General features: G+C 39.5%; 3 protein-coding genes across 3 annotated transcripts; 1 reads left to right on the top strand and 2 right to left on the bottom strand.

Annotated features, from left to right (window-relative positions):
- Positions 1 to 267: 267 nt before the first annotated feature.
- uroc1 (urocanate hydratase 1) lies at positions 268 to 7,890 on the bottom strand. The gene is made up of 19 exons (XM_061069245.1): positions 7,654 to 7,890; positions 6,445 to 6,575; positions 5,927 to 6,020; positions 5,772 to 5,831; positions 5,565 to 5,693; positions 5,418 to 5,479; positions 5,217 to 5,283; positions 4,702 to 4,845; positions 4,529 to 4,617; positions 3,879 to 3,941; positions 3,585 to 3,764; positions 3,403 to 3,500; positions 3,235 to 3,307; positions 2,923 to 3,112; positions 2,733 to 2,831; positions 2,526 to 2,625; positions 1,065 to 1,146; positions 874 to 973; positions 268 to 754 (listed from the first exon to the last, which is right to left on the bottom strand). The coding sequence occupies exons 1-19, from the start codon at positions 7,777 to 7,779 to the stop codon at positions 614 to 616; spliced, it is 2,028 nt and encodes a 675-aa protein (XP_060925228.1). The 5' UTR covers positions 7,780 to 7,890; the 3' UTR covers positions 268 to 613.
- Positions 7,891 to 9,964: 2,074 nt separating this feature from the next.
- Positions 9,965 to 15,843, bottom strand: LOC132999995 (protein transport protein Sec61 subunit alpha-like). The gene is made up of 12 exons (XM_061069814.1): positions 15,737 to 15,843; positions 15,013 to 15,080; positions 14,827 to 14,892; positions 14,099 to 14,177; positions 13,886 to 14,017; positions 13,697 to 13,806; positions 13,163 to 13,316; positions 12,875 to 13,035; positions 12,542 to 12,739; positions 12,190 to 12,381; positions 12,023 to 12,099; positions 9,965 to 11,107 (listed from the first exon to the last, which is right to left on the bottom strand). The coding sequence occupies exons 1-12, from the start codon at positions 15,741 to 15,743 to the stop codon at positions 10,921 to 10,923; spliced, it is 1,431 nt and encodes a 476-aa protein (XP_060925797.1). The 5' UTR covers positions 15,744 to 15,843; the 3' UTR covers positions 9,965 to 10,920.
- Positions 15,844 to 18,439: 2,596 nt separating this feature from the next.
- Positions 18,440 to 21,745, top strand: LOC133000530 (uncharacterized). The gene is made up of 6 exons (XM_061070476.1): positions 18,440 to 18,480; positions 19,466 to 19,501; positions 19,648 to 19,729; positions 19,877 to 20,035; positions 20,191 to 20,283; positions 20,681 to 21,745. The coding sequence occupies exons 2-6, from the start codon at positions 19,470 to 19,472 to the stop codon at positions 21,005 to 21,007; spliced, it is 693 nt and encodes a 230-aa protein (XP_060926459.1). The 5' UTR covers positions 18,440 to 18,480; positions 19,466 to 19,469; the 3' UTR covers positions 21,008 to 21,745.
- The last annotated feature ends 322 nt before the right edge of the window (positions 21,746 to 22,067 follow it).

The following is a 22,067-nucleotide window of genomic DNA, read 5'->3' as shown; positions in this document are numbered from 1 at the left end:
GTTGTTGTAACCCAAGTCAGGCATCAGAGAGGAAAACAAGTTTGTGTCTGTACAAAATCCAACCTGTAGTTTTGGTGCATCAAGTTTTGACCTAATTTTGGCTTTGGCCACAGAAATTCCCCAAATTGTCATGTGTAGGACTACATCTCTTGTTATAATATAAAATTCTTAATTAAAAAATTAAATAAGACTTTCTACAGTCACATTTTGTCTTGATTGATTGTTTTTGTATAGATCTACACACAAATGAATCAAACACCATAAGAGTTATCATTTATACAGACTTGCAGTTTAATTATCAACACAAAATAATAAAGAACATATCCTTATACATTAAATGATTAAAACAGCCCAGCACAATATTGTAGACTGTTTGACATTATCTGTATTCACAGCAAACTACTTGTGTAACATTGTCATTGCTTTATTCACTACTATAGGACTGGCAGAAAATTTTGCAGGTTATAAGTGACATTTTTGTGGGTGATTTCTGACTGTCTGTAGTATGAGAAAAAAACTGATTCAAACGAATGAAAACATGTGATGATGCGATTACAGCTGTACTCCTTTGCTGTGTGGCTTCTGATGACTGGTATCCTGTGCTGAAGTGTAGCTAGGCCTGCAGGGCACGGTCCAACACAAGCTCATCCTGCACAGGAAAGGGCATGGTGACACGCAGCTGACCGTTCTCCTCCATGGTGCGTTGGATGGTCTCGTAGGCGTTGGAGTTTCCAGACCAGCAGCGACGAGCCACCTGCACAGAGACGCACAGATTTGTACCAGTCAGTCAGCAATAATCTGCAAATCTGAGCAGATTGGAAATAATGAGTGAGGCTGGATTTAACAGAGCCTCTCTTCTCTCTACACTCTCACCCCATTGGAGACATCCCAGTTCAGCATCAAACTGGCACGCTTTGCCGCGTCCTCCGAGCCGTCCAGCAGCAAGCCAAAGCCTCCATTCATGACTTCACCCCTAAAGGTGACATATAGGTGAATGATTTTTGATGAATCATAAATGAAAATTCACAAGAATGACTATTAACTGAAAACCCAGTAAGCCTTACCAGCCAACCCCACCACCGTTGTGCAGCGCGACCCATGTGGCGCCTCGGAATGCATCACCAACAAAGTTCTGGACAGCCATGTCTAAAGGGAAGACATTAAGAGCTTTATATAAATCAAGAGAGACGCTGGAAAAGGGTTAAGTAGAAGTTACATTTTGAGTTTGTTGGTAAATTCTCAGTCACAGCTATTTTCATGTCAGTATGTAGATCTGTGGGTTCTAGTCCTGCTTTATATGTTCAGGGTGTGGAATTGAGTGACAGTGGTAAAGTGCCATATTGCAGCTGAATACCCCTGACATCACCCTCCCCTTCCAAACATGAAAGAGAACCTGAGGCAGCCTTCAGTTGTCATAACAGGACCTGCTACCAATGTAAATATATTGGTCTCATTCTAGGGTAAAGAAAACAACAATTCGTATAGTTTTCAATAGTGAAAACATGACTAGGATTATTTTATTTTTTGTTTCTGCAAATATATCCCTTTTACCTGAATCTTACACACTGAACCTTTAAAGTTTGCTGACTAATCATTAGTCACAAAATCTCCAGAGGCTCCACTTTCAAGGCATCAAATGGTCAGTTTTTCTAATACAGTTCATCTTACAGCTTTGTCTACAGAACAAAGTATTAACCTGATAACAAACTAGAATGGCACTAGAATCAGTGAAGCTCATAACTCCCCCAAGGACCAAGAGTTCCCTTAAATGCAATCAATCTTCACACACTCATAGATATCAGTCCCCTTAATATGCCAGATTTTTTTTCATCAAGATTCATTCATCATTCCCTGGGAAATCTGTAAAAATGTCCCAATGTTAAAGGAAGAGATTAAAAATGATTCCTGGATCCACCACTTTGTTCAGATCAAAGCCAAAATGGAATAGGTTCTTTTTTGGCCTATGTCCCATCCTCACAGTAAGTGTTTTGGAAATCAGTTGGCCTGTGGTGATGCTGGTTGCAGCTTTGTTCCCGATGCTATTAAAGTGACCTTTAGTAATGGAGCAGCGGAAAGTAAAGACCGGCTGCTGAACTTAGTCAACAGAACCCTGATTCTGCTGCTACACAACGAGGTGTTTACCTGTTTTTTCAAAGCTCAGTGAAGCAGAGCCCTGAACTGGAGAATCCGTTTTCTATATGATGCTATAGAGCTCTGGGCACCTGTTTATTCAAGGTTTATTAATATACTTCCTCTGACCCTTAACAGTACACATACCAAGTGTGAAGCCGATGAGTTAAACGGATCTTGAGATATGAGTCACATACAGACAAGACATTTCTGGGATTACAGATACATGTAGACAGTTAGAATTTCCTTCAGATTGACACACGTTCACAGTCCACAACAAGTCATATTTTTGTTCATGCTATTGTGGTGTTCAAAATCCATCAATCTAAAGTTGACAAATTATCATTGCAAAATGCATCCTCAGTCCTCAGTTGCATACAGTGAAGTGCACATACCTGCACAGAAGGCAGATCCGTCATAAACGTTAGAGGTCTCTCTGAAGGGGCTGTCTGTGCCACTGACGTCATGATGGTCTCTGCTGATAACCACAGGAGCCTGAGTGAGAGAATCAACAAAACACACTGTTGAACAACTCCACTAACAACTTTGATATCTTGCAAACACACTGTGCTCATGAAACAATCTTGTTAGCAGCCACTTACTGAAACTCTTCCATCAGCGATAGCCTGGTTGATCGCTAAAGCAATCGCGACTCTTCCTCTCTGGTCAGAGTAGAGGATTCTGGCTTGTGATCCCACGACCTAAACAAAAACAGGTAGTTACTTCTGAATAAGGCTGATTTGCACTGTGAGAAAAAGATATACGTAGGTGATTGTTTTTTTAATTAAGGACCATTTTGTGTTTGCCAGCTTCTCTGATCCAGCGGATGTTGTCGTTGTACTGCTGCCTGATTTGATCAGTCACATTGGCACTAATATCCTCCAAGACGGTAGCAGCGATGTCATCTGTCACGACGAGATCCTGGGCGTCGCCAGATGTGCACACCCAGCGAAACGGGCCGAAGCCCAAAGAGAAGATGTCTCTGTGGTGAAGAAAGAAGGAGAGCAGGAGGATTGTCGGTTCATCAGGAGCAAAAGATAATGTCTCAGTCTTTTTTGCTTTACAGGGTCAATACTAAATCAAATAAGTCAGGAAGTGTCTCACCCCATAATGTGCTGAACATAAGAAGGGTAAATAAACTCTGTCGCTCCACCTCCAACCTTCTGTACCTCCGCCCCTACACAGAACAAAGAACCCAACTCTCATTATTGTTCTGACATGGACTGAGTGATAATAATGACATTATAATAACACTGTATTATAATCAATTACCAGCTCTTTGTGCCTCCAGGAGGAAAGCGTTGCCATAGTCCCAGAAGAACATGCCAGCATCAGAAAGCTTATTGATTGCCTTTATTTGTCTCTTGAGGCTGTGAACGTACAGGACACAATATTTTAGATTCATGGAGAAACAAATGGCAAAAAACATCTACAGGAAAGTGTGGTCACCTAACCTTTCATGGACCATGGTTCGGAAACGCTGAGGATCGTTTGACATAAGTTGGTTTGCCTGACGGAAGCTGAGCTGGACTGGATAGTATCCTCCGTTGAATGGGTTGTGAAGGGAGGTCTGGTCCGAACCCAGATCGACCAGCAGCTCACCCGTCCTCTCGTACTCCAGCTGAAGTCTCTCCCTGGTTAGAGGAGCGGAGGAGAAGTGCAAGAAAAGATAGCAAGAGTTTAATATAAATGGTGCCTCTTTCCGTTGTGTAGTAGCTGCAGAGGTGAGCATTTGAGGTCTCACTCACCACAAGTCCACGATGTTGCCATGGTAACCCAGACTGAGGGGCATCTTGGACCTCTTGGAGTCTCTGAGAAACAAAATAATAACATTGTGGAATTGTCCCTGGTCACTGCAGTGTAATGTAACCACGTACATTTACTGTAGTTAAATGTTATTTCATACTTCTACTCCATTACTTTTCAAATGTTAATTAAGGTAAATATTTAATTTTTTATTCTGCATTTATTGATATTTACTCGTTAATATTTTAAATAAAAAACATGAAGATAAACATAAGAGATCTCTAACTTGATATTTTGCTCTGTTGCTGTATTGTATATTGGCTTGTGGTTCAATTTGCCATGTCTACAATGTGTCCCCTGCCATTAAGTTTTCACTGTTGTTTTCACTTAGTCTGTCTGTTAGTTAGCAGAATTATGCAAAAAACTCTGGATGATTAAACACAAAACTTGGTGGAAGGATTCGATTTTGATCAAAAAGAACCCATACAATGTTGATGAGTAAAAAATACATAATTAGGGGAGTGTGTATTAGTGAGTTCAGATCCATATAAAAATCCAGATCTTGTCATTTAAAATTTTGTTTTATAAGAAAGCTGTTGGGCCTTGCATGATATTTGGACATTAATAATAAATCGAAATAATCTTTTCCTACCTGATGCGTTGAATGCAGTGCTCCATGCTGCTGGTGACCTCCATCAACCAGCCCTGCTCATGTCTTTTTCTAAGAGGAGCCTCATCCACCTACACAGAAATACAGATTCAATGACATTGACACACAGGACTTCCTTAATTTGGGCTTAGCAGTCAGTATTAACAGGAAATTACCTCTGCAATCACGCCAATGCAGCCGGCGATGACGGCAGCTTTAGCCTGAGCTCCGCTCATGCCCCCCAGCCCAGAGGTCACAAAGACACGCCCACTCAAGTCGTCAGTGCCCAGGTACCTCCGGCCGGCATTCAGCACCGTCAGCTACACAGACAAGGAAACAGCTTTGAAAAACATTTATAAGAGGAACTACAAACTATATTTATCTTCATCAACTGTTATGATTACAAGCAATGGCTCTTCAACTTTTGGACTCTTGACAAGTCATTGCAGAAAACGGATGTATATGAGCTGCGAGAAAAATGTCTAAAAAAAAAGAAAATTAATAATATCTTTTTTAAGAGTTTTGTTATTATCTTGAGACACCTAAGTTTGTCAAATGTATCGTTTTATTATAGAAGTATAAAATTATGGTATGGTGACAACCCTGGTGGTGACACTGTGATAATATATCCTCCTAGAGTAATCCATATTTTCAAAGTGTTTGCACATTAACTTTTCATAATTTCACAAACCAGTGTGCCATGAACAATCCCTTGAGGTCCAATGTAGCAGTAGCTGCCTGCTGTCATTTGACCGTACCTGAAATTAGACAATAAAAGTTCAGTTTATTGTCTGCTCATAATAGGCTCCATATGGAAAGGTGGTTGATATAATCCTCACTCTACCCAATAACAAATAGAAACCAGCAGCTGAAATGCACCTTTAAAACTTACATTGAAACTCCGAGAGCAAACATCTTCTCATACTGGTCTCTGGAGGAGTAATTTGGAACAACCTGTGTTAAGCACAAGAGAATGAGTGAACTCTTTGTCAGTCAGTGAGTCACGTTCTGGAGTCAGATGTATGTGGTGCAGAGTTACCATGCCGTTGGTGATGATGGCTCGAGGTGACGAGGGCAGGCTGGGAAACAGGCCCATGGGGTGACCGCTGTACATGACGAGAGTTTGCTCCTCTGTCATCTCGCTCAGGTAATGCAACACCAGGCGTAACTGCACACACACACACACGCACAAATCATTAACCTGCATCTATTTAGAAGGAAAATCACGCATGGCTTCAGGACTTACCTGGGCCCAGTTACTAAACACCTGTCCGTTGCCTCCATAGGTGACAAGCTCCTGGGGAAACTGAACAATACAGAAAAACACAACACATTTAAGGAGTAAAACGATCCATCAAATTGAACTTGACTATATTTGTACAAGAAGTGGACGAGGCTCACCTGAGCAACAGCTGGGTCCAGGTTATTCATGATCATCAACATTATAGAGGCTGCCTGACGTGTGCGGCACGGGTACTGATCTATGGGGTACGCCCTGAGGAAACAGACAGAATTGACACCGTGACTATGGTTGAATAAAGAAGCTAGACAAAGCCATCATGAGAAAAAAATCAATATCAATACAACGTTCTGTATATCTTTAACAGAATTCAAAAGGACTGTTGGGCCTTGGTGGAGGTACTTGCTTCACTGAGAGTCATTCTAGTTATTCTTCATTTTTGAATGATCTGATCTAGGTTTACAAACTTTTCTGATCACATTTTGTATTTGCTCTATCTGTCTCAACTGTCTCATATTTGAAACTGTTCTGTGCCTCTGGACATTCCTGTGTCACAGACCATTATTAACCAGAAGGATGAATTTCAGATCTCTGTATATTGTTAAGTGTACAATAAATACCAACTAATATATTTATCAAAGAGCCCATAAGTCAGGCTCTCATTCTCAGGTTGCCTTACCTCATGCGTAACGTGGGGTAGAAGCGGTACATGTAGATGTGTCCATACTGCCGCAGCTCTTGAGCAAATTCAGCTGCGAGAGTTTCGTGGTGAGAGGGAGGAAAATAACGCAGCGCGTTTCTCAACGCCAACTACAGGGAAGAGGCATGTACAGTAGATTAGGGAGCTCAGTGCCAATGTTAACAAAGGCAGCAATATTAATAATCGGAATAAATCACTGTGATCTAAACAGATTACCCTTAACCCACACAAAAGCTTCACACGGGATAAGCAATAATCAAATGAAGACATGTGATCTTCGTCATATTCATTTATAACCTCCTAATAGAGTTTTCACAGCATTTTGTGAGAATGAACAGAATATTGTACTTGCAACTCATGAAAATATAAAAATGAAAATGAAATATTTTTTAGAATAAGGTCAATAGTCTAATTGTTGCTGTCCTTCCAAAGTCAGACAGATGAGAGGAACTTGACTTTTTCTTTGTTCTTCCTAAAATACATAGAGGGTCAAACAAAACTCCCTGTATCTCTCTTAATTATTGACTGAGGCCTTTACTCTGAGTTTGTGAAATCAGTTGAGGACCTTGGAGAATAATCCATTTTTCAGGCAGCCCATGAGCAAACTGTGATGATGCAATCAGACAGAGTACACAGTGTGGCATAATGGTGTTTCTTGTATCTGATAATTTTATAACAGAGTTAACAGTCTGATTTAACAGTGAGCTGCAGCCCTGTTCAGATCCCAGGTCACTTCATGACACTGTCACTAGTAGCCTCCTTTTCTTTCTGATAGTGTGTTTCATATCGATCCAAACTTTTCTTCACAGAAACATTTTTGACTTATTCTTAAAGGGTGTATTATAACAAACATCAATGACAGCTTGGTTGCATTTAGGTGTGTGAGTAAGACAAGCATGAAGAACCACAGGCCTCTGGGCCACATTCAGCCCGCTAGGAAATGTAATCCTGACAGCAAAAAAGTATCTCTCATGACAATAATAATTATAATAATTCAAAAGTGACTGAGATCAGACACAAAATGAGATGTAGCCATTATCGAGGTTATATAAACCATGAGGGGTGTTGAGTGCGTCAAATAAAATGTTACACTCGCACTGTTGTCCACACAAAAGGCATCATATCATTAAGTGCATCTGGATTACTACTAGCAAAGATAAGAAAATGGTGGATGCACAGAAAACTCACCCGCTCCTCCTCTGCTGTGAGGTTCGGGGTGCGGATGGGTGCATGTGGCACATTGGGGTCTCTTCCCCGGTTAGGTGGCAAAGGGTCCAGAGGTAAACCACTGCATAGCTCCTTTAAATCTGACATCCTGGTGGCTCGTTTCGACTGCTCAGAACTGGAGACAGAAATCAGGCAGCTCTCACCCTAACAGCAAATGAGAGAGAGAAGAGGAAAACTGTGATCTTGTCAGGATTTGAGGGCGATCCCTCTTTGCCTTCCAGCCCCATTGGCTTTTTGGTAGTCTTTGCCCTCCACAATCCACCAATAGCACAGCTCTGGTAGAAAAGTGTGTTTGGTAATAATTGATCTCTGAGGTAGTTCGAGGCGGCACATGCTTCACTGGAAAAACACCACAGACCTCTGACCCCTGATGGTCAGACATGTAACTCAGTTAAACAAAAATGCATGCCAGAACCTTTGGACAGGTCAACAGCTATCATGTAAAATGCTGCTACTCTGCTTTTCAGTTTTTCTGGCACTCACTGTGGTGCAGGACAGAACAAGCACACTTCTCCAGACTCTGAGAGTAAATAAAACCAATTCTGAAAAAGCGTTTTCCTTCCTTTTAACAATAACAGCAAGACAAAAGTCATTGTTCTGTGAAGGCTCATTACTAGCTTGACACTGAACTCTCTAGATTTGGTTTCCTTCTCATCTTCATGTGGGTAGATCTGCCCTAGACAGTCAGGAACCTTCTTTATCATGATAGAAATGGAGACGGTGTCCTTAAATTTCCTCACACAAGGACCACTGATTATTCCATGCAGATGAGGTAAGTTCCAGTTGATGTCCCCGCTGAGAGGAGTCAGATCTAGGATCAAATCTATGAAAGAGGAGGAAAGGTTAAGCATGTTTTTTTTTAAACTCCACAAGATTCCCTAATTTCCCTGAGTACAGAATCATCTCCTCACTCCTCAAATACGTCTTTTGTTTTTTACTGTGACAGGTCGATAGCCAAAAACGTGAGTTGCTGTTTATTATATACATTTCTTCTCTATTTCCTAAGCTTTTTTTTGTGTGTGTCTCACTAACCAAATCAAAGTATAGGCTGGAAAGCTTATGGAGACAGAGCCTTCTTAAGACACATCTTAAAAAGCTTGTGATGTCTATTGCTTTTATTATCTTTATTATAAATTTTCTTATTGTAATTGTTTGAGTTTCGTGTTGTTTCACCTTCTTCATCTCTTCGTTTTCCGCTGACGTTTCCTTGGCGCACTGCTGCCTCCCACAGGCCAAACTAGTCAGAACAGTCTTTCAAAAGATGATACGGAAAACAGAATTCTTTTTTTTTTTGTGCAGCTCCTTTCTTGCAATATGATGTTTTTAGTTCAACAGTTTCTTTAAGAAATTGAAGCACAGGGTATTCTTGAAAAGAGGCATTTACATTATGAATAGCTTCTGTTATAAATACAATATTTATATTTCTAACGAGAATAAGGAGGAAAAATGTAGAAGTATCCAAAACAATAAGCCTGTCACCAATGTTTTAAAAAATAATGTTTAACAATGCAACTAAACATTATTTTCATTATTGACTATTCAGATGATCATCTATCCAAGTACATTTTGGGTCTATAAAATGTCAGAAACTAGAGTGAAGGTCAAGTTAACACCCTAAAATCTCCTGTTTAGTCAGAAAGTTTGACACCCACAGATACTCAAATACTGTCAAAAATGACAAAGAAAAGCATCAAAGGTCTTGATATTCAAGGAGTTGGAACCAACTAATGCTAAACATTATCGCTTTAAAAAAATGACTGTAGCAATTCTGATAATCTGAATACAGTTGCTAGTTAATTCAATTGAATCAAATTGATTTATTACCACTCCAGTTCAATTTAGAGGCAGGTGATTATAATCTATAAAAAATAAATCACAGGATACATGATAAAAACATGAATTAACATGTCACTCAAATGACTCCTGAATTTCACAAAAAAGTGTTCTCATGTACTTCAGATCACAATTAATGGGACAATATATATATTGAAATAAAATACCAGATAGTATTCAATTGTGATCACCAAGACAAATAGTTTTTTTAAATAGTCTATTTGTTGTGCCCAAATTCATAACTGACCTATTGTATTGAGTCAATAGCACCAGAAATAAAATGTTCTTCTAGTCAAAAAACATAAAGTACCTCCATGTATTTTGAGCTGTGTTCAACAGAGCCTGGAAACATCAAAATGTGTCAAGGTATCAACTGTGTCATAGTAATAGGAGACACAACTTAAGCAATGTATAATAAGTAAAAGTCTTGATCCACAAATTTTGTTTTTATATAAGTTTGTTCTGAAATGTGTTTATTTTTTACATATTCAAAAGACTTTATCTTACACTTAATACGAACTCAACATTTTTTCAATGCATGGCCTATGTACAGAAATAATAATATGTTGCGTCGGAAAAAGTGATTAATTAAAGAATGCTTAAAGCAAACAATTAAAAATCAAAACAAAACATGGGTAACAAGAGTGAATGTGACGTGTGTTAATACTGCAGCTCCCTGGGAATGCCATACATTAAGACATGAATGGTTCATCGTATGACTGTTCACAGTCATACGATGAACAGTTTCATTTGACAGCTGGAGCCCAATATGAGCTTCACATCCTCTTCTTACAAGACCCTGTTCAAATAAAACCTAAAACAGAGTCACAGAAAAATGTACAGTACACAACAGTCTGACAGTTCAGTTCTCTTCCACACTTTTACCCGAGTGACAGGTCAAGAGAAAAATAAAATAAAGTTGAGAGTAAAAGTGAAAACTAAATTAACATGAAGCAGATGGTAGCGTGGCTTGTACGCACACAGCAGGCAGTTGATCGACATCCTCCAAGTCGAGTGTGCCTGCATACTGAAGCGCTCACGTCGCTCTGAAATAAGAACCAAACTCCCACAGGACTTCATTTGATACCCAAATGAAGCCTTAACAAGAAACATGGAGGGCTTTGATCTCGAGTCAGTTAGAAAACCTGATGAAATACAACTGAAATGTCTTTTTTGTTTTGTTGAGAAGATACGTTGGAAGATATGTAAAGGGAGCAACAAGCTGTGGAGTTGTACCAACGTCCTGTTTCAACCGAGATTCCTAAGGAGGTTCCTCAAGCACTATCCTGCAACTGGAGAGCTGACGATGGAGGCGCTTCACATGGATGGAAAAAATATTGCAAGGTTGATCGTCCTAATAAAAAGTTGGTTGAAGGTGAGAGGATATTGGCTTCTCTACAAGAACAGGGCCCCCATGCTGCCCATTTCGCTCTGTTCTTTAACAAAGATCTCAAAGTACTGATAGATGATGGTGACAGCCAGCAGGATACCGGTGCCAGAGCCAATGGCTCCGAGGAAATCCGCCATCACCGATAAACCACCGATACACAGTCCACCAAAGGCAGCAGCCGTAGGAATGTACCTAGAATGCAACAACAGGAGTGTGACAATATTAATACACAACAAAGGCTATTTAATACATTTCTGATGATTGTGATTGACATTTTGGTATTACTAGAGTCCTTGCTGAGAGTTAAATGAGGAAAACCTCATGTATGTCTCTTAAATATGAAGATACAGCAGCTGGATAGAGAAATAGTAATCCTGGACAAAAGCAGTTTCCAAAATATTGAACTATTCTTTTAAATTGTGTAGATACACACCAAAATGAGGAATTTGCAGAGAACTGAGGGAACATCAGTAATAAGAAGTTGCATTCTTGGAACGGTGCACTACCTCGAATTAGCTTGTAGCTCAAGCTTTGACATGTTTACACATAGCTCTCAAACAACTAACTAAATCTTGTAGAAGATAATTTCAAAGAAAATCCCATCATGCATTTCAATTATTACAACCATGCTGTTCATTAAAAGGTCTATTGTTATTTCTACATTTATTTATTATTTATTTTATTTCTTCCGGAATCTAGTTTGAAAAACACAGTAAGTAGTTACAGGTGCTTACACCTTACAGGTGGTTATTATTAACAATGTGAAACAAGCATGTTGTTCAATTATATTATATAATACCTAAATAAATCAATAAAATATTTAATATATAAATAAAATAAGTTACATGATTCATGATGATGGTAAAGGTGTGATGGATCTGTGCATGATACGTATTGTGTTGGACTATTGCCTGCAAAGCGCTTTTCTGTGAATGGTTTTATTTTACTCTATTTCTTTGTAATGAGACAGCGGATTAGATCATGTAAATTCATGATGATGGCTTATAACCATTCTACCTGATACATTTGTTCCATGTGTGGTTAATGCAGCTAATGAGGTGTGAAAGCAAAAATACATTTGTATAAGACTAAGATTTTAGATTTTACCTGTTCAGTTCATGCACCATGGAGGTTTCTCTGTGTCCCCTCATCACCATCTGCTGCTCCTTCAGCTGTTTTGCCACCTAGTTGAACATAAAGATCAGAGCTTTGAAGCAGTCTGTTTGGAATGGACTGTCAACACCATCAACTATTCAGTAAGAGCTACAACTTACATCTTTAGCAGAGGAGCCAGAGACTTCAATCCAGGTTTTGGAGAAAAATGCACATGAGCCGAGCATGAAGACGATGTAGATGGCCGCGTGAACCGGGTCGTCTAGAACTGAGCCGAACGACTCCGGTGGGGAGAGGTAGTAACAGAGACCAGCCACAGGATAGGCACGGGCTGGGCCACTTGACGTTGCGTCCTATAAACATGAGAAAATAAAAGAAATACATGCTTTAATGGGCAGAATATGAGGTCACGGAAGCTAGTAACTGTAAGACAGTCAAGTAATTATGGAGTCATTTTTTAAGAAACTGAACAGAAACTTGTGTGTAAAAAGCTCAGATTAAATGTATACTTACAGACCAAGTTCCAAGCAAATTAACCAGGAAATTGCCACTAAAACGTGTGGAGAGCATCTGGGAGATAACGTATAAGTTGGAGACCAGAGCAGACTGCAAGATGATGGGTATGTTGGAGGTGTAGAAGAGCTTGATGGGGTAGGTGTTGTACTGGCCACGGTAGCGAGCGGACTTGATGGGCAGATCCACCCTGAATCCCTTTGACAAAAGGAAAATGTGTAGGAGAGCAGTGAGTATCTGAACCGTGAGTATTTCCTGAATATGTTACTAAATTCTTCACCTTTTAAAAAACAGAAGCAGGTTTATAGCACAAAAGGTATATCAGTGTCTCACCTGAAAGTATATCACTACAGCAAAGACGAATACTGTGGCGAGGAGGTTCATGAGGTTTGGCAGATTTTGTCTGTAGAACGCTTCTCTCAGAGCGCGCACTTTGTCTGTGCGAGTCGCCAGCAGATGGAAAAGAGCAATGATGGCTCCCTCAAACTCGGTTCCTAGAAAACACAAGTCACAAACGAGAGTCACATTTTTGCAGATTGCAGTATAGCAGCAGGTTGGCATTAATGACTAGGGTGGCTTTTAAATATCGCAAATATTTACAACCACTTTGTGGCCTGTTACCTCTTCCAGTGTTCACGGTTGTGGGGCTGAAGGCCTTCCAGACGATCGTCTCACAGATGTTGGTGGCAATGAACAGTGAGATTCCTGAGCCAAGACCGTAACCCTTTTGGAGCAACTCATCCAGCAGCAGCACAATGAGCCCAGCTACAAACAGCTGAAGAAGAAGACACCATAGATACAGTCAGTCGAGAGACACGTGAAACTGTTTCACTAATCCAGTTATTCACTTTTTTTGGAGTCGCAGTCGCTGATTCTGAGAACCATATGTTCTAATAACCGAATCTAATTTGTGTCTGCCCTTTAAAGGAATACAAAGTTATACTGGAACACATTTTACTTTGTGAGACAACTCAATTAATCTAACATTTGGGAAACACAAGCTGAATTGATCTAAGCTAACATCATTTGAAAAAGACATAAAACGAAAATGTAGTCATGATCCAAATCTTAGTTTTTTAATGCTCTGTTATCACATTATAATATTTTTATTTGAAATGCATAAGATAGCCAAAGGGCTCCTGGATTGGTTCTCACCTGAATGATGATGAGCAAACAGATTCCAGCTCCCATCTCTGAGGGATCTCCATACATGCCGGTCATTACATATACGATGGCCTGACCAATGGTGATGATCATTCCAAACACTGAAAATCATTAACTAACATTAGTCCATGAATATCATAGTAAAAAACAAGTTTTTACAAATGATGAGAGTATATTTACATTTCTGAGCTCCATTGAAGAGGGCTCTGTCCTTTGGTGTGTCTCCGACTTCGATGATCTTAGCTCCGGCCAGTAGCTGCATGATCAGGCCCGAGGTGACAATAGGCGAGATACCCAGCTCCATCAGCGTACCTGCAGGCAGATACGTGAGTTAGTTCAGCAGGAGGGGAGACGTGCTTTTTATATTTTATTCTGCTGTTAGCTGAAATATACCTCTGTTTGAGGCCAGAATTACTCTCATCCAGTAGAAAGGATCCGCGGAGTCTGAGGACATGATCCCAAAGAGAGGGATCTGGAGGAAAAAGTGTAAGTAACATTTACAACAATTGATTTAAAAAAATGCAATCAAAGAAAACTCGCTTGTAGTGATATTTCAGTTTGGATAGTTTGACTATTGTCCAGACACAGACGTCATTCTCATAATGTGTGTTCCCAATTTCACTGCAGGTTATTAATAACACTGTTACTAATCAGCTAATCAATATTGTCAGAAAAGCAACAGTTAATTAATTAAATGTTTTAAAAGCATCAGACATTCTTAGTTGAAACTTAGAAACAGGGTTTTTTCTCGGTTACCTTTCACCCTAAATGGACTTTTACATTTGTGTCTGATAGAAACAATTTACTAATTTAAAACAAAATTGTAAATAATCTGTATTTATTAAGTGCTTCTCTAGTATTAATGACCCAAATCAAGGCATAACTTGATTGCCCGTAATCAGATTCTAGGACAATGTGTATGAAACATGCTAAATAAACACTATAGATTAACAGAGAATAGTCAACCATTAGTCTGTCAAAGACTTGGTGATGACATAACATGATTGAATCACTCAGGTGTTACAGTCAATGATTGTATTGTTTTCCTATTCAAATGCATCACACAACTGAAGATGACTGAAGCAAGAGACTATGGAGGAATGAGGGATGGTGACTCTTACCTGGCAGCACACCAGGAATATGAAGAGAGTGATGGCAGTCCATAATACCTTCTCTCTGAACTGGATCTGTTGGTTAAGCACATTTGCACAAGTTTACCCTGCAGCTAAAGCAAAGCCAGCATAAAGCTAAAAATAAATGCACTGCTATAACAGAATAAAACGTGGATGTGATTAAAAAATACTCACTTTTCGTTCGGGTTTCTGGATCTCTGGCAGCACGGCACAGAAGGGCTTTATCACCTCTAGGAATTTGACTGGAAACAAGCAGAGATGAGAGTTAAAAGTGGAAATAATAGCTGGTGGTCAGGAGGACGTGGCAGTGAATGGGGGGCGGACTCAAGTCAAATGAGATTTTTCACAAATCAAAACCGAAGAGATGTAATGTCACACAGCGGGTTTTTGTATCATAATGTCCCCTGTTGATCTTCTGGCTCTTTACATGATACTTGTGACGTGTTGACAGAGAAGAGCAGGCAGCTGATCTCGATCCTGAGCCCGAGACAATACCGGCGCTGTTATGCGTCGTCATCACTAGACTGTCAATGTCTTTGAATGAGAGGCTAGCTGGTTAGCTCGCCGGTTAGCTTACGAGACGTGTCCAGACGCCAGCGGGGAACGAAATCAAACACAATCCCACTACAAGCACACAACTCTGATAATAGGAATACCACCCAACCCTCATTCAATTCACAAACGTCTCCTGATCGGAAATGGCTCATAATAATAGCACAAAGGCAAATGTTCAGCTAGCTAGTTAGCAACGAAAGCTAGCCGCTTGCTTCTCCACAGCCGGCGCTCACACAGTCAGCGAACCAAGTTGTTAAAACAGCCCCCATCCGTCGTGTGGGTTATTGTAGAGAAAGCTGTGGTTTCCAGTGTCACACAGGTTGAGTAAAGAGGAGATACTCACTGCCCATGATGCGTATGAAGGCTAAGGCGTCCACAGGTCGGATCCTTCTGCTGCTGCTGCTGCTGCTGCTTCTTCTTCTTCACTGTGCCACAGCCAATGTGTGGCTCGTCAGGCAGCAGCATGAGAGAGGAGGGGAAACTTTAGAGACACGTCACCACTACACACAGCTCCCACTGAGCTGCTGAACACAGCGGCTCCACCGGCAGGACGTCTGAAGAGGCAACACAACATGAGAGGCAACACAATATGAGAGTCAAACACAATATGAGAGACAAACACAATATTAGAGTCAAACACAATATGAGAGGGAAACACAATATGAGAGGCAACACAATATTAGAGTCAAACACAATATGAGAGGGAAACACAATATGAGAGGCAACACAATATTAGAGTCAAACACAATATGAGAGGGAAACACAATATGAGAGGGAAACACAATATGAGAGGCAACACAATATGAGTCAAACACAATATGAGAGTCAAACACAATATGAGAGTCAAACATGAGAGTCAAACATGAGAGTCAAACACAATATGAGAGTCAAATAAAATACAATAGTAAAATAAAATACAAGAGTCAAATAAAATACTCGAGTCAAAAAAAATACAAGAGTAAAGGAGAAAGGCTTTCCTTCTTGTGTCTGTCACGCAACGTCGATCCTTTATTTTAATTTTCTTAAAAAGCCTCAAAAGGGAAATACAAATCCTTCGAAATACAATAGGACCTCCAACCGTCTGTTAAAAATGGGAGCAAGTACCCTGAATGGGGTTTTCTGATTTGTACCTGTACCTTGACAGGCCCTGTTTAAAAATCGAGTTTTTTTTATATTACTACTTCTGTCAATATTTTGCTTACATTGTACATAATATACCTATACTTCTAAATTACTTTTGTTTAAATTATCAGATAAAGCCTATTAAATTAAATACATACATTTGTCCACCAGAGAGCAGCAGTGACCTGTAAAATATACCTCAGGAAATGCAGCCTCTGAAAACTGTGAGACAGAGACTGAGCTTCTGAAGCTGAACTGTCAACAAACACATCAGATATCAGTTTTACTACAGTTACACGATCTCTCTCACACACACACACACAAACACACACACACACACACACACAAACACACACACACACACACACACAGAAACACACACACACATCGAAAGGTAGTGGGGTGTAATGGTGACGTGAGGTGATGTGCACGGATATAAATTAAATATTATATGAGCAACTTCTGTAAACGTCATAATAAAAAAGTGTTTCATTCAGAATAAGGGGAAACAATCTGAATATTGCTGACATGGAGTCGCTGAGTGATCTATGAACTGTTAATACATTGTTTATAAGCCTGTTATCCAGCAGACATTTAACACACGTCACAGTGGGTCCAAGTGTTCCTAAAAATAATAACAAAGTTGTGATCTAGAGTTATCAATGTTAATATTCAAACTTGTGCTTCACGTCAAAATAACTTGTGTGGAACATGAAAAATGTGACTGTTTATCTGCAATCTAAAGGCGGAAAAAACAGAATCCTCTCTGATAATGAAGCTTTGCAACGGCAATTGTCGCACAGTCGAAAATGAGGGATGTAGCAGAAGTAGCTCCGTTCTTTTGAGAACAGAGGGCCTGAAGTATTGAGGAGCGAGGGACGAGATAAGTGAGAGTAAAACCTTATCTAAGTTTCTGTGTGTTGACATGGAAGCACGTTATTTAGTTGTCACACTTCAGGACAGAGTGCATGAAGCCTCTTCTGCAAAACAAATCCAGCATTTTGAACCTCTGGGCATCCTTCGGGTTTTTTCGGGACATCGAGTCTAAAAGCGTAACAGGCAACTTTGAAGTTCAAATGCCCCGAGGCTAGCAATGGAAAATACACAACAACAGATGTGCGTGTGAGTGAGTTTCTGGTCACTTTCCTCTTTACCAGATTTAAAAATCAGTGTAAAGAGAACACTTAGTAACTGCAATTATAACAAGACTCAAGACAAATGTAAATACATACAAGAGCTACACTCTAAATGCAAACATCGTATTTAATTAAAAATAGTAAATTGACTTAAATCAGTTTTATCAAAATGCTATTAACACTCGCTTTTAGTAAGTTACTTGTAATTTGTAGTTGGAAAATCTCACCAGCTCAGTCTGCTTGAGCTGGATTCATTTAGAAAAAGTAAGTTTTTGATAATTGTGCTTTTTTTCTGTGTTGGAATGTAGCTAAGTACATTTACTCAATACTGCGCTTAAGTACAAAGTACTTTAAGTACTTGAGGTTTTTTTTCATATTACTTTCTACTTTTACTCCACTACATTTCAGAGGGAAACATTATATGTTTTACATCACTGCATATGTAATTATATACGTGATATATAATAATAATCAAAAGAGCCATTTTCCTCTATTGAGTATGCTACTTTTTACTTTTAATATTTCAAGTGTTCATATGTTTTTACTTAATTGAAATTTTCACTGACGTTTCACTGACGGACTGACGTTTACTTTGTGTTTGTTTGAGATCAGTTCTAAGTGTGAGTGATTAGAAAACATCAGAGGAGCATGAGAGAGAGAGAGAGAGAGAGAGAGAGGTGAGCGGATGAATCAGTGTGTGTTGGAGCACCTGCTCTGATGGATGTGGTTGGACACCTTCGCCAGGAGGACTCTGATTGGCTGCTGGCATTTTGACTTGCATGAACTACTCGGCTTCAACTCAGCTCAGCCTCTTTCATCTGCATCTCAGGTAAGTGATGGATCACTCTATATGGAGGTTTAGCCAGCATGCTAACTTATACACTCCAGACTCATCATTTAAGTTTAAAATTAAAATAGTGAAACATGATAAGTTAACTGCTGTTACCTGCTGATGCTAAATGTGGAAATACTGTTGATGGCTTTCCTTGTGTTTTCTGCTAGTTATATTTGATCCCGGTGGTATTCTTGTCATTATATACTGGCATTTAAATGAATGAGTGAGCAGTTAGCGTGATGCTAAGTAGCGTTAGCGTGATGCTAAGTAGCGTTAGTTTGCCTCTGTAGGGCAGGCCAGTGTGGGAAAAACGACTTTAACGGACTATTTTCACATCTCAGTCGGTGAACTAAGGGTTTAACTCGACCTGTCATCAGTGTGAGTGGGTTATGAAACAGTGCAGGCGGGTTTTATTCAGTTTCTGCGGAGTTTCATAAATAGTTGGCAGGGAAGCTAAGCTAACGCACGTTAGCATTAGCCACGTAGCTCCCTTAACCGGAGGTTTCTGCTGTGTGAGTGGTCGTGCGAGAGAGAGGGAGCCTGTCCCGGTGAGCACACACTACTTCCCCGGATGCACGTCGAGTTTCAGCGCCGTGCTGAGCCAAGCAAGGTCCCCTGAAGTCTCGGCTGGTTGGATTTCTGTCTGTGTGTGGACTAAAAAATCCTTCACTCACCTTAAAGCTTAGTTTAATTTATATACTTCTGGTGGATGTGTGTCGCACGGCTCTTACTGCTCAGTGGCCACTGTTTAAATTACATTTTTTTCTCTCTGCTGCTTGTGTATTCAGTACTTTCCCGACTGAAATGTGCTTACTAAACTTTCCAAAACTGTTGAATCAGTGACCACAATCTGTAATAGATTTGTATCCTCTTTGGACAAGCAAGTGCTTGTCTTTTACTTTTAGTTTACGCTTGTGTGTGTAAGTGTAAAATGTTAATTTATCCAATTGAATTAAAGGTAATATTATTTTTTTTCCAGGTGCATGAATACCCTTCAACTTCAACTTCTCAAGAGGTATGTATCAGACTTATATGCATAATAAAATATGCTTGGATATAACATTTAACATACATGTGTAAAGGATTGTACACCGTTTGTTTTGCAATACAACATTTTATTATTACTACTTTTTGCATACATTTTTGCTGGTTAAAAAGCAGATTTGCTGCAGAAATTGTAAAAAAGGAGCCTGCTGTACACAACATGGTTGAACGATGGCCAGCACTCTTCACAGAGAGACAGGTAAGATATTTTTGTTCTCAACCAATAAAATAATGCCAGTCAAAAACAAATTTAAGGTGTGTCGCTGGAAATCCAAACACACTTGTTGGAATGTTAACACCTCTGCCATCTCTCCATCCCTACCCACCCCTCTCTCTACTTTTTAAGGTGTTTGCCGAGTTTAATAGAATCGCCAGTAAGAATCTTGAGGGAGACTTCTTTGAGGCTCTGGACCAGTACACCAGTTCATCGAAATTTCAAAACAAAACAAAAAAGGGAACTGTTGGCCGGAAACTCAGTGAGCTGATGCAGCACATGAGCTGGATGGTAAGTAGGTTCATTTTGCTTTTGATCTGTATGACAGTTTATCAATCAAGTTCTAAATGAGATGATCCAGACCAACCTGTTCTATTTTCTGTCTGACCTGTGCTTGTGCCAAATAACTCTGTTAACTGGTCTTTTCTCTCTCTCTGTATCATTAGACACCAGACGTGACAGTACTTCGCTCTGTTGTCCTCAAAGGCATTCCAATTTTACTTGGTGACGCCTCCAGTGAATTCTTCAAGACATGCTCTGTAAGTACTTGCACATAAGTAAAAGTTTGGTGTGCATAATATAAAACTACCTGTGCTGACAGAAGATGTAATTCTATCTGCACAATATACAACATACATTTTGTACTCCACAGCTAATATGAGAGGTATTTAAATAGCCCGTACATAAAAATGTACATTAATTCATTTTAAATCTAAGGAGCAGAAGTCTAGGTAGAAAGGTTGGTGTCACTGTTCAAGAATATATGGACCTTGTGCACCATAGCTTCAGTTTAACCATACCAAATTTATTTTGTTGGACAATCCATGTATTAACACATATTTAAAACCATATTCTCTAGCAAATGCTTTCAACACTAAAAATTAATGTTTTAGAAAAGCATAAATTGCCAATACTGAAGAATGTGTGTGTGTGTAGGATACAGCAAGAGACGAGGCCCTAGAATGTATCACTGTTGGTGTGCTGACAGTTGTCAGTGAAGATAGTCCTCAAGAGGGTCCAAGTTCAGTGGACCTCCAGCCCATCTCCACTGCCATCATTCTGGAGGGAGGTATCGTCATGGATCGTATTAAAAACTTGCCTCAGGCAGTTTGTCTGTTGTTTGGGCTTACATTTGCTTTGCATTTGGATTACCCAAAATGCATGGCAAATACACTCAACTTCATTCAGACTGTGATGCTTGGACTGGGAAAGAAAAACCTCCCACCAAAACTGTTAACTCTGAAGAACAGTCTCCTGGATTAGACTAGTAAAGAGCCATCAGCTGTCAGCAATTTGCAAGTTATATTAATGTTCTCATGTTATCAGATAAAGTTTGATGCTTTCATGCAAATGAGCTGGCTTGTTTCAATTGACGGATTCTACTTATCTGTTAAGGATGTCATGTCTGTACGTACAAGGGCCTTTTATGTCTGAAAGAATGGCACCAGCCCCTGGAACAGTGTCGTAGTTTAATTCCCACCAGGGGAAAGTTTTGGTTCAGTGGACGTGCACACAAACGGCTCGTGGGCTTAATGTTAAAGGTGTAGTGTGGCATTTTGTTTACATGCTTATTTTACTAGCTGAACGGTTGAAATGTGGCTGTTTTTCACGCCACAGGAATCCAGGCTAACCGTTTCCCTCTGTTACCAGTCTTGGTGCTAAGCTAAGATAAATGCTGCTTCATATTTTAATGGAAGGTGGCATTGATCCTCTAATCTCACTCTTGTCAAAAGATTGAATAAGAAAACTGTCCCCCAAACTGTCCAACAATGATTAAAAGACAGAAACATTTCATTGACAATGAATATAACCACTTGGATTCAGGCTTTAAATGTGACTTTAGGATGTTTGTTATATTTTATTTATACAAAATGTCAGCTGCAGCATGACCCCGTGTTTCTCTTCCTGTCTGGATTTAAAAAAAAAAAATCCATTCAAGTCTGTACCATGTTATGCTGGTTTGCTAATGGTGATGTTTATTGTTCAGCCTAGATCTGTAAATGATGCAATTATTTTTTTTTTTTAATAAATGTTGTAATGCAGCTGAATCAACCTAGTGAGTGTTCTTTTAAAGTATATTTTTGTGGTGTTTTTGCCTTTATTAGCTAAAAATAGATAAGAAATAGGGGAGAGAGAGAGAAAAAGGACAAGGACCCATTAAGGGTAATTAGTTTGTTTAATTTAAGTGAACTTGAAAAATTAGTGAGTAGTAAGTTGTAGGTATTTAGTAATTCTAAGCGGGGTTAAATTTGTATCAAGCAGTCCGCACAAATTGAAAAAATTAACTTAACACTACGCATGGTTATTAAGTTACATGAACTTA

The sequence above is a fragment of the Limanda limanda genome, chromosome 4, assembly GCF_963576545.1.
Source record: "Limanda limanda chromosome 4, fLimLim1.1, whole genome shotgun sequence".
In the NCBI taxonomy this organism is placed as follows: Eukaryota; Metazoa; Chordata; class Actinopteri; order Pleuronectiformes; family Pleuronectidae; genus Limanda; species Limanda limanda.
Note: the sequence above shows the minus strand (reverse complement) of the source record. Positions and strands in the feature narration are given on the sequence as shown.